The 12,944-nt window shown below is 37.8% G+C and overlaps 1 protein-coding gene across 1 annotated transcript in view; it reads right to left on the bottom strand.

The window, feature by feature from the left end:
* The window catches only part of plaa (phospholipase A2-activating protein), a 34,617-nt gene extending 21,847 nt beyond the window's left edge, over positions 1 to 12,770 (bottom strand). The window contains exons 1-6 of the mRNA XM_067983295.1: positions 12,589 to 12,770; positions 8,999 to 9,192; positions 6,224 to 6,324; positions 6,004 to 6,124; positions 4,466 to 4,633; positions 1,492 to 1,627 (exon numbers count right to left, since the gene is read on the bottom strand). Of these exons, the coding sequence (XP_067839396.1) occupies positions 1,492 to 1,627; positions 4,466 to 4,633; positions 6,004 to 6,124; positions 6,224 to 6,324; positions 8,999 to 9,192; positions 12,589 to 12,731 (863 nt within the window). The 5' untranslated portion in view covers positions 12,732 to 12,770. The remainder of the gene's footprint in view (positions 1 to 1,491; positions 1,628 to 4,465; positions 4,634 to 6,003; positions 6,125 to 6,223; positions 6,325 to 8,998; positions 9,193 to 12,588) is intronic.
* Positions 12,771 to 12,944: the final 174 nt, after the last annotated feature.

Raw genomic sequence — 12,944 nt, 5'->3', positions numbered from 1 at the left:
GATAGTTAACGTCTCAAAATAAACACCTGTAACATGAAAGACTCTTGGCATAAAAACATTGCCATTCCCACTCAACATTAGTTCAGTATCCAAGCTCAGACTCTGGTCCAGTTTCTGAAACAGGTGCTCGGACTCCATGGGCTAATTTAGGAATTGTGTTGCCTTCATGCAAAATTTCCAGCAAAATAATGTTCTCCCCAAAAGTCTCACCGATAATTGGAATATGTCGGAAATACATTCTGGAGATATTTTAACTACATATCAAATGATTTTATTTATTGTTTTCTGAGCATTTGTAGACATCAGTAATTTGTTGGGCCTTACTGCTTCTGTAGTACCTTACTTGTAAATAAATCTATTAGTTTTAGTCTGAATGTAATGGACTGATAGGGCAGCATTTACCACCTTCCAAAGTAGACAGGAGGGTATGATAGACATCAAACATGGTTTCTGGTGTAATAATGATTCCTGTGTCATGCTATTCCATTCACTGCATGCATAAGATTCAGATTTTGGTTATTAGAGACTTGGTCTACCTATGGGAACGGCCTTCTTGTGAACACAAGCTAGACGTGTTGGGAGAAAGCCCAAGTCATCATAAGTCACATCGTAAGATAGTGATGTTCTTGACAGTATGGAAAGGTGAAAGATGCAAGCAGATCAGAAAATACCATACATTGGAAAAAACTACGGGAATACAAAGAGGGTGAGGTCAAGAAACAGATGTGCAGGAGCAGAAAAAGTTTTAACTTCCATGCTCTTGTTTCAATCTAATCAACTATCTGGGAAAAATAGATTTTAGCTATTTTGGACAGGTTTTTTTAATGCGAGGAAATATATCAGTCTAGACAAATAGGGCTAAGTGTTTTATTTGGTATTAATTGAGATGTACCTGGTCTCAGCTAGGGTGTAAAGGGCTCCTGTAAGCACAAATCCATCAATTACCAGTGAAGAAGTGGCAAAAGATAAGTACAGAATATAAAAAACATGTCTACATTGTTGTTTGGGAAGGAAGGGTGGGGTGAAATCACAAATTCCCATGTTTGATGTTCAATGTAGTACAAACCCAACTGCAATATTTAAAGGCTTAAAAGAGTTTTGGTTCAATTATCTGCACAAGAACTTCCAATGGCAAATAGTGTTCAGTTTAGCTTGGCTCATCTGCCACCTTCTGAATATTCCAATGTACTCAACAGGAGATGTGAAGCTAGCATTTTCAGCTCTTCACCTTTGTTTTCTGAGGCCAGTGAAGTCTTAAAGTTATGTTCACAATGGAAACCAGCAGCAATAAAGACTGACTATGGAAGGGGAGGGGGGCTGAAAGAAAAGCAAGAAAGGAAAGAGAAGATAGATTCTAGGGCCCCAAAAGCAAAAGCAGGACAATTTGGAAGTTTTAATTTCAACATTCCATTGAACAGAGCTTTGAAGAACTGAGTTTTGTTGCACACTTATTATAAAAAAAGAGATTTTATAGCTGTACAGCAAATTTACCTTGAACCCACGACAATATCACCATTATCCAGTACACAACAGGACCAGATAGACTGAGTTGGAAGCCTGATGGTTTGAGTACATTCTCCATTCTTCCAAATTCTTAAGGATCGATCCTCCCCTGCAGTAACAAAATCTGAAGGGAAGAAATGCACAATCATGATCAGAGAAAAGTAAACCTAATAAACAAATATCATAGTTTTTAATCGCCCGACAATCTAGAGAACATACGTTAAGCAGAACGTTTTCTACTTCGTAACAAAATGAAAATAACAGACCAATATAATGTTGGTCTGGAAAATTTCACATTTTAGCTACTCTGGTGTGGAGTTAATTTCCAGTTTTGGCAAAGTAAAAACAAGGCAATCCCAGTGAAGTTCATATTTATGTAACCCTTTATGCTTTGTTTGAACATTTCTCTGCCACATTGACTAGCTTTGCTATAGAAAAAAATATATTTCACTGCCTCTATTTTCTGTTAAGTATTAAAAAAAACATTACTCCAAACTAAGTCTTACTTGGGAAACAATGGGTGGTCTTGTGTATACCAACACACACTTCCTGTGACATTTCTTGCACTCTTAAACATAGGGAACTTTATCCTAACCTGATTCGGTCATTCTTCCCCTGTTGGACATTCTATCTATTTTTTTTGGAGAGCTGCAGCAGAACATGGGCAAATAAGTTAAAGATAACTAAGAACACAGGAAACATAGAAAATAGGAGCAGGAGTAGGCCATTCGGCCCTTCAAGCCTGCTCCTCCATTCAATATGATCATGGCTGATCCTCCATCTCAATACCATATTCCTGCTCTCTTAGTTTACCCCTTGATGCCTTCTGGGTCTAGAAATCTATCTATCTCCTTCTTAAATATATTCAGTGACTTGGCCTCCACAGCCTTCTGTGGTTCAGAATTCCACAGGTTCACCACCCTCTGAGTGAAGAAATATCTCATCTCAGTCCTAAATGTCTTACCCCATATCCTGAGACTGTGACCCCTCGTTCTAGACCCCCCAGCCAGGGGAAACATCCTCCCTGCATCCAGTCTATCTAGCCCTGTCAGAATTTTATATGTTTCAATGAGATCCCCTCTCATTCTTCTAAACTCGAGTGAATTCTCTCCTAGTCGACCCAATCTCTCCTCATACGACAGTCCTGCCATCCCAGGAATAAGTCTGGTGAACCTAGTTCAAACTTTTCAAACAATGAGTCTTACAATTAGGATAATTTACAATTTCTACCTCCTCAACTAGGCCCTTTCTTACTGATGCAAAGCAATCTTAAAATGCTGTTTGATTCAGCTCCCTTACTCCAAGAATACCATTTCCAAATAGTCCCCAACTTGTTAAGTGATCTGCAAATGAAGAAAAAACAGGGTTCTAATCTGCAAGCAGATCTGCGAGTGAAGTCACCCTTCACGTCAAGAATGCAGAAAAATTACCCCTTGTAGCCTTTAAGTAGGACACACCATCATTCTATTTTACATGGTATAATGTTCTTGCCCTTATAAAACCATGCATACCCTAACTTATCGTAACACACAATGGGAGCAATTTTAACTTTTATCGCTGAGCAAAAGACGGGTGATAGCAAATCGGCAGCCTGTTCTCTAACTCGGCCAATTTTCTCTTTGGAGATCCCAGGACTACACCCAATAAGTCAGTGTTCCTAGTAATACAACTGCGCATAGCACCCTTCTCCTTCAACATCTATGGAACGTGAGCAATACTATACAAGATTGACTCGTAATATATTAATAATTGTTTTACATATAGCATGCATTTCCTGTTTTTACAGAAAGGTCATGTCACGCTATTTCCATCACACCTGGGTAGTAGCTCAAAGTTGAGGAGGTTTAAATTTCTCTTACATTTACATTGTACTTATCTTTCCACCCTTCCAGCTCCCAAGATTTGCATCAAGAGAGTGCTATGCATACATAGACTTTACCCATTATAAACAGTGACATAAAAGGCTCAACACAAAAAATGTGACACAGAAAGTAAGGTCAGAATCTGGACAGGAAGAACATGCCATACACAAGACTTATTCGTAGATACATTCAGCAAAAGACAATTCTTATCAAACTAATTTATAGACAGATTACATCTGAAGAGGACATATTTCATACACTGTAATTAATGATCAATTTTCTTTAACTAAAATTAAGTATGTCCTTCTTGGATCTCTTTCTCAACCCTCACACACTGTTCCCAAGCTAATCTGCTCCGAAGAATTCAGTCAACCTGTACCTGAACCCTAGCTCATCTCTCACAAAGTATCTAGCATCTGCCCATAATGGTACTGCCAAAATCAGAAAGTCACATCCCATCCTATCTCTCGAATGTTACCATTTTATGCAGAAATTGACTGGGTCATGAGAATAGAAACATTTTTAATTTTGGCATCACCAAAAGAATAGTCTACTGCTAGTTTAAAGTTGATTTTTGGGCCAAAAAATGTAATGATTGTGTATTGTGAGGAACTCAAGCATCAAATATGCATTATTGCATTATATGCACTGTTGTAACAGAATATTACTCACACAGCCAATATCCAAATAGTTTATTTACATTTAAAATAACCTTTAAATAAAAAAGCATTTCTGGCTCCATGGCAGCAGGATCTGCTATCAAACTCTTTGCTTGGACACTTTCTCTGATGACATAAGCACTGCTTTACATTTAAGAATCTGTCTCTCTAAAAGTATGGTCGCTTACATCATTAAATGGATCCAAGACAGATGTAAAAATACACATTTGAATCAGAAAAATAGAAACATTTTGCTAGTCTGAATGTTACTTTTGAACTTTTAGACTCTGAGAATAGGTAGTCCGAAGGACAAGAATCTTGACACAAATTCAACTGGTCAGGCTTACCATTTAGTTGTTAGCCTGACCAGTTGCATTTAAATGCATCAAATGTATCATAAATTGGGGCAGCTGTAGATTTACTTTTTAAAAAAAAACTTACCTTCACCATTTGGGAAGACTGATAAGCAGTAGATATAATTTGTATGTCCATAATAAATCTGCAAACACTGGCCAGTGATTTGCCATCGGCGAATAGTGGCATCGTTACTGCAAGACAGGAACTCTAATTCATTCAAAATGGCCAGTCCTCTAACACAGTCGTTATGACCTAAAAAAGGTCAAAGTTAATATAAAAAAACATAACTGAGAAATGCTTTACATCAATTCTCACTGGAAAGCCATTTTTTTTTTAAGAAACACACTTCGCTCTTTATCTGAACAGCAAGACAAAAGTCAAAATGAAGAACATTTATCACCCTGAAAGAGTTTAGGAAGAGTGGGTTTAGCATGTAAGTAGGTCATGTTACTCACATTTAGTAAATTCTCTGATCTATGAATATTGTGTTAACCTTTAATTCATCATACAGACAGACTGTCTAATTTGGACAGCTTGGATTCATTTTGTTCTGTCCAGTTGGAACATCAACTGTACATTGATTTAACACTGATAATCTCACAAATGGAAAGATTCCATTATTAATTTTTTTTTAAGAAACAAATCTAGTGTCAACTGAGAGAGTCGCTTCAAAGTTTGGTTAAATTAGAGTTGCAAGTCTACTTTTGTGGCACATGGTTGGACAGAAATATTTTTTGTGCACACTTAATTTCAACTATGTCCCTTGGCTGAAACTCTTAAGTCAGGTTGTGTTGGGGATTTGGGCTCGGTCTTTAAGCAGTACTGGGCTGCAATTGGAGATGTGTTGGAGACCAGCTAGAATTGGAGCTGCGAAGACTACTGATTATTTGCCAATTTTGATTATCCACCAGGAGGGAAAGGGGGGAATCCACGCCAAATAATTGAGGTATAATAGCGTGTCCTTTTCCCCGTTGTCTTCTGAACGCAGTGACTCAGGCTGGGTTACGATTCCAGAGTAGCCAGCAGCTTTCTGGTACCACAACCATGTGGAAACTGAGACTCATGAGTTTTGGAATTTGTCTAGGGATGGCAAATACAGCCAAACACAAGTCTGGCCTCATCGGATATTCAAACATCCAATTTTATAGCAAGTGTCACTAAACAGTGATCAGGAGCAGCAACCCTGTTTGATATTCTCCTTCCCTAGCCTGGAGGCACTAAGGCAAATTGCAGTACCCCACTACTATCCTGTTTGATCAGCTAACTTAGTGGAGAACCTAGAAATTCCTTGTTTGTATGGCCCAAAACAGCAGTGCATTTATCCTATGTTCCTCCATTTTTTTTTTAAGAAAAAGGATCCAAGTCTCTGATTTAGAGAAAAACAAAAACAATTATGGAACTTAGTTAAGATCTTGGAGATTTTTGTTGCTAAAGTGATACGTTACTATTCCCAGACTTAAAAAGACCTAATTTTTAGCAGAGACAAATTATTGTAAAGACAAATGGTCTTTTTTTCATGACTTTAGAAGAATTCAGAAACAATTAGCGAAATTCACTTTATCTGAACGGCAAACATGCATAGAACTATTAATTGCATCTGTCCAAAGACAATACAAACATACCCGTAAAAGTATGCTCACATCGGCCCGCTTTCCACATCTTAATTGTTTTGTCAGCGGATCCTGTCAGCATGAAACCTTGTTCAGGTAGTATCTTTACTGCCCATACTGCTGCTGTATGACCCTAAAAGCAAAATACACTTCTTCAAATAATATTACAGCAAAACAGAATACAGAATATAGTTTACTTTTTTTTTTAAAAAGGATGGAAAATAAGGTATACCTGTAAAGTCATCAAACATTTCTCATTTAACCAGACTTTAGAGGTTGTATCCCAAGATCCACTGAGTAATGTGCCAAATTTTCCAGCTGACAGACTGCAGACTAGAAGAGAAACAAATGCATGAAACACTGTATAGCATGAAACCTGGATTATCTGTTAAAAAAAAAATGAAAGTTGAGACAAATGGGACTTTGGGCTTAGTTTTGAATAAACCATCTATACACAATTGATGATTTTAAATTGATTTTGAACAGAATCTAGATCCAGCTCCAAGTCGCTGTCCAGTATCTGGTAGAATTCACTCTCCATGCAGTTCTAATATTTAGCCACAAGTCAGTTAGTTTCAGGTCAGAAAGAAAGCTGTGGATATCAGAATCCCGGCATTTCTTTTCCAGAAAATATCTCATTTTTAAAATAGAAAAACCCTTACCTGCATATGCTGTGAAATTGATTAGGTAATCTACATAAAACAATCAGGATCTAAAAACTGACTGTCAGATGAAGTTTATGGGAACTTTTGATACCTACTAAGTGTCAGCTTAGTAGGTAAGTGGAGTCAGAAGATTGTGGGTTCAAGTACTACTCCAGGATTTGAACACATAACCTAGGTGTCACTTCAGTGAAGTACTAAGACAGTGCTACATTATCAGAGGTGATATCTTTTGGATGCAACATTACACCGTGGTTCCATCTGTCTGTTCAGGTGGATGTAAAAGATCCCATGACAATCTTTTGATGAAAAGCAGGGAGCTCTCCTGGTGTCAGTCAACACGACCAAAAAAAGATTAACTGGTCATTCATCTGAGTGTTGTTTGTGGGACCTTGCTGTGCACATATTGGCTGTCATGTAAGCATACATAACAACAGTGACTACTTTTCAAAAATTAATTAGTTGTGAAGCGCTTTGGGATGTCCTGCAGATGTGAAAGTCAAAGTCTTCCTTTCTTCTCTCAATTTCCATTATCCACTGACATCCCTCCATTATGGTGTTATAATCAAGGTTCAACTGAATTCATTGCTAAGTGTATATAATATTAAACACAATACAGTAACAGGCCATTTGGTTCATCAAGTCTGTGCCACTTAACCGAATAATACGCTTCTGCGCACTCGCCATACCCTTTACAATTCCTCTTTTTTTTTCAAGCAACTATTCAATTCTCTTTTTAAAAAAAAAAGTGAATTCTGCTTTGATAACAGTTTATGGTAGAGAATCCCACATTCTATCACTCTCTGTATAAAGAATTTTTTCTAACCTCCCCCATCTAATTCTTTGTGATTATCTTAAATCTGGCCTCTCATTAACATCTTGCTAACCAGTGGAAACAATCCATCACTATCAATCTCATTGTAACTCTTTATAACCTTGACCTCTATAAGGTCACCCCATTAACTTTCTCAACTCGAGAAAAAAATCTCTAACTTCTCAAGTCTATCTTCATTCCTGATATGAACCTTAACTGCATCTTTTCCAGTTTCCTATATTGGGGTTCCCAAAACTGTACACAATACTCCAACTGTGGCCTAAATAAAGACTTGTACAAGTTCAACATTACCTCTTTGCTTTTGTATTTCAATTCTCTGAATTTAAAACCAACTTGCAATTTTTTAGAACCCCCCCCCCCTGAAGTTTATTGCTAATCTTATACCATTAAACCTATTTCCTGGATTATGTCCATTTTACTTTACAAATTTCTTCCCCCTCCCAAGCAATCCCTTATATTTGTAGAGCATTTATTTCTCAACAATTTCTATGAACACAATTTCAGGATACCTTTCCAATTCAATTATGGTTATGTTCCTGAAATCCAAACTGTCCATCTTTTTCATCGTCTTCTGTTCACACTTTTGGAATCAATTTTACATGGCTCTACTAAACACGTGGTTTCTTACAGGCTCAAATTTAATGCAACTGTTAAATGTTTCCTGTACAGGAGAAATTTTAAAAGCAGATTTCACTGAATCAGAGTGGCACGATAGATCAGAAATATATGTAGCAACCCCATAGCTCAGAGGAGCATTGCTCAAAGTAGTACTGAGTCGTACAGACCAGGAAGGTCTCAGACAACTGGGACATGGTAGAAGCAATATAAATGACTTCAATACCCAAGACTAGAGAACCTGGAGGAGAAGAAGAAAAGAAAAATCACCCAGAGTTCCTGCTCCTGTTATCCAGTAACCCCTGACAGAAATTACAGGCATGAACGTGAGGCAAGAACAGGATCAGGTTACACTGTGGTAATCACCATAATTGAACAGCCTGCCAAAATTCATTGTTTATGCTGACAATGAGCTTACAACAAATGGCCACTTGGACAAGGTACTGGAACGCCACCAATACAGAGGGAAACATTGCAAGAACCTTCCGGAAAAGAGTGAATAAAACAGATGAAAACTGAAGAAAATCTGTATAAATTCAGTAATCTGTTGACATTTCCAGAATTTCTCTTTATTGGTTAAGAAGCAAGTAACCTTCCAATGCAAGTAGGCTTTCAATCTGTGGTGTTGTAATGTCGAAAAATTTTCTAGTTTCTGCTGTTGAATGTTATCACAAGCCCACAATGCAATTTCAAAAAATTGAATATATTAAAGTTATATTCCATTTATCTACAAACTTTTCTATCATTTGCACACCTCCAATCTGTACCATGAAACTATGACAGGTCAATTCCTTTCCAGTAATTACCCAAAGTTTCTGCTGTGCATTTTAAAGGATCGCTGCAAAAAGCATTTTTCAAAATATGAAACCAAACATATACTCCAGTGATCTCTTACCTGTATTTTTATGTCCCTTTAGAATGTACAGTGGCGCTGGGCTATCCAATGTGAAAACACAAATGTTATGGTCGTTGCCTCCTGTTACAATCAGTCCACGAGGATATGTGTCATTGGGTACTATGATGCACACACAGGACACAAAATTTGAATGTCCATTCATACAGTGCATCTCTGTAAAACCCCTGTTTGGACTGAAATAGAAGCAATCCAGTTACTTTTCTCACCAGAATGAGATAATGCCTCAAACTGTAAAACATTATAAGTAGTTTTTCACCAAACAGAGCCCTCCAAACAAATTCTAATATATTCACTGTGTATATTGAGGTACTGACCTGCACTCTACTAGTCTAGCCAGTCATTCGCAAAGCAAGGTCACAGTATTAGTTGAATAAAAAAAAACACTTCAAGATCCATAATATGATTAACACTGTAAGTACCAAGAGACAGCTACAGTCCTGATGATGTGCAACTGGTTCCTTTAATGGTCATTGAAATGTGAAGTATATTATTGTCAGGCTATATGGAGGATAGGCAAAAGCAGTCAACGTAGAAGTCCATGTTAGAACATATACTGGGTACCATTCCTCCAGAAAAAGGGAACTAGATTCTGTTGGTAAGAAAAATCCAATGACCAACAAGAATTACACAAAAGTAGCAGTGCCAGAAGTTATTTTATACACTGAAGGCAGCTTGGCTGATTTTCCCCTCCCTAGCCTGAAGGTGATGAGGTTAACTGTAGCTCCTCACCTATCACCTAACTAAGACCAGCAAATTCAGAACAGATCAGACAGTGAATCTGGGATCTTTCTGATCTATATGGCTACTTTGCTGCTACTAAAGTTCTATGCATTAATGTTTCTGCTTGAAACTCTATGTACAACCCCGTATCTATCTAATTGCCCACATTAATATCCTAAAATCAATGACATTTGTTAGATGCTGAATTTTGTCCAGTATAATTTTTAATCACAATGCGGTAGCAAATTGGCCTATAAATTTCTAAGATCGTGCCTTTATTTCATATTAATCATTACAGCATGAACTTAACAAATCCTCTGATATCTCCTCAGTGAGGGTTTATACATATTATTTATCTCTATCCTACTTTTTAAAACTAATCTCATCTAATGTGTTCCGTTCTAATTGTCAATACCTTACTTTGCCCAAGCATATAATTTCCCCACTGGTTATTTCTCTTAAGTTTATTGTACTCTTCAACAAAATGCAGTAGATGTACAATCTAATTTATACAAAAGATTTTTTTTTGCAAACTAAATCCCCATTTTAACAAATATAACTGCATTCTACAAAATGGTCTTTTAATTGACGACTGTCAAATACAACTGAAGATCACCATTTTAACTGCTCAAAGTTTTAAATTAATAAATCTGAAGAGTTATTCTTCAGAACCCACCCTCTAAAACAATACATGACAGTAAACTAACTACGGCATGTTAGAGGCCTTTAAGACAGTGTTCTGTTTTGAACAGACCAATGTCACGTGGGATTAAAGCACATTATCAGCATGTATCTCCCTTTTTACAGAGAAGGAATCACAAACACTTTAGAGAAGGCAAGGAAAGTCCATCCAAATTCATACACAGGCACAACAAAAAAATTAAGAGTTGTGAGGTCAGACAAGATAATACAATCAACCTTCCATAGTCAAGAGAAGTTCCAGTGATCCAGTAGACACTGTGCACTGGTATCTTGGTCCCCAGGGCATGTACCTAAAATCAAGGTGTAGACCAGCATCCAGCAACCCTAGCCACCAACCCCAAGCATTTTGGACTTGTGTGGATGGCAAGTTTAGTGAAGCCCAGGAACAGACCCAACTTGAGGGAGGGGTTAGTAAGAGCAGTGTGTAATGAAATTTTGAAAACCATTCTCCTTAAACAATACAACTACAACCTCTCACAACATGTGAAAATAGACTCCTCCTCACTGCAAATCAGGTACATGGCAGAGTTCTCTGAAATGATGCAAATACTCATTATTATCCACATCATGCAACATCCTTTCACTTCAAATGACCAACAGATCTGAGAGAAACATTTCAACACAAGGCCTCCCATCAGGCATTTGTCCCTAGCAAGTAATAGAACTTCCCACCTATATTGGCAAATCAGAAAATGGAGGGATGGAATTAGAATAATTGCAGCTCATGAAGAGGCATCGCATGTAGTTCAAAGGATGAACCTGAAGAAAGGATAAGGCAGTTAGGAATACCTTTGGACAATCAGCCATATTCCCCTCAATGTACCTCACAAAGAGCAGATGTAATAACATCAAGTGAATCAGCATAAGGATGGATGGACCCAAGAGATACTTAGGGGTCTAATGCCTTCAGCTACATTCAATCTGACATACACCTGACATATCTCATTTCAATCTTGTCTTCTCAGTGAAAAAAAAGCATTGTAAATACTGGAAATCTGAATAAATACTAAAAATGCTGTTTGGGTGAAGATGAATGTCACCGTCTGAGAATGCCAATCTTTTCTCCTACATTTTGACAGATCTGCTGCATTTTACTGGCACCGACTGTTTTCATTTTCTGCATCCAGATATGTAGCTAGGAGTCAACAGCTACAATAATGAAAGAAACAGGCTATGTACAGCACTTATGAGGAGCAACTTTCTTTAGAAACTCATCAATGCTAAAGGTTTCACAAAGTTCAGAGGACTGCAGTTTGTAAATGTGCAACGATGTCAAACAATACAAAGCTGTACAGAGAAGATTTTGAAAAAAAAATGTATTGTTTGACATAGTCGCATATTTACAAACTACAAACGATGTCAAACAATACATTTTTTTTCAAAATCTTCTCTGTACAGCTTTGTATTGCTTGACATCGTTGCATATTTACAAACTATAATCCGAGGATCTACCCCTTGGTGTCCTTTTTTAAAAAAAAACAAAAACACCAAACCTAAATAATACCTGGTCAGAAAAGCAAAGCTGTCAATGTGTTATATCCCTACTGTAACTTTTTTGAGCAGAGGGCATAGGTAGTGATTAGTAACAGGAATTCTAGCTGATTTTTCTTCCACAGGGGATGCTCAAGCCAATTGCACCTCAGCAGGTATCTGTCACTTCACAAACTTGGGATCAAACCTGGCACTTTCTGATCTGTATGGCTCAGTCTCATACCTCTGGTATAAATATTCAATTACCCAAATGAATCATCGTAGAGGGTGGGGAATGTTCTGTTCTGTTTCTGTTTCGGTATTCATTTTCTAAGAACTTTTTGTACTAAGTTTCTGCCCAGGCTTCACATTTAAGATCAAAACTAAAATTAAGGCGCCTAAAATGTATCCGATCAATTTAAACCATAGTAATTAAGTGAAAGGGCCCCAGTTTAAAGTGTGTTTGTAAACGTAATAAATCTACATACAATACACATGAAAACAGGAGGCTGCCTACTTCTATAGAAAGGTGCGAAACAGCACCCGAATATTAAATACACAGGATCATAAATCAAGACATTAAAACCCCCTCGGCTGACTCTGGTGAAGTTGTCAAGTCATCAGAGGCGCAGCTCCCGATGGCGGGGCCTAAACGTGAGCTCTTCACTAGTTTTCACCTGTTGGGCACCCACACTCGCGCAGTGCGGTCTCTGGACACGGACACGAATGCTCCTACGGGGAATAAAGTGGTCGCCAGCCCCCTAACGTCCATTTCGTGGCCGGGTAACGAGCAGCTCAGCCTGAAGCCGGATGACGCCATGTCGGCCTCCCTGACACTGCGGCCTGGGAGCAACACCACTGCATTCTGGGAAAAGGAAACCACAACATTTGGTTTTCTATTTCTTATAAAATATACAACTCGAGTGAAAACCGTAAATTATTTGTACACGTACAAATATTAAAAATTAAAAAAATATATACGTTAACCATTATTAACGTGCCATGGACAGGTCAGAGGTGCGTAGCCATGGTA

Source organism: Heptranchias perlo, chromosome 4 (assembly GCF_035084215.1).
Source record: "Heptranchias perlo isolate sHepPer1 chromosome 4, sHepPer1.hap1, whole genome shotgun sequence".
Lineage (NCBI taxonomy): Eukaryota > Metazoa > Chordata > Chondrichthyes > Hexanchiformes > Hexanchidae > Heptranchias > Heptranchias perlo.
The sequence above is the reverse complement of the archived record's forward strand: the minus strand, read 5'-3'. Positions and strand labels throughout refer to the sequence as shown.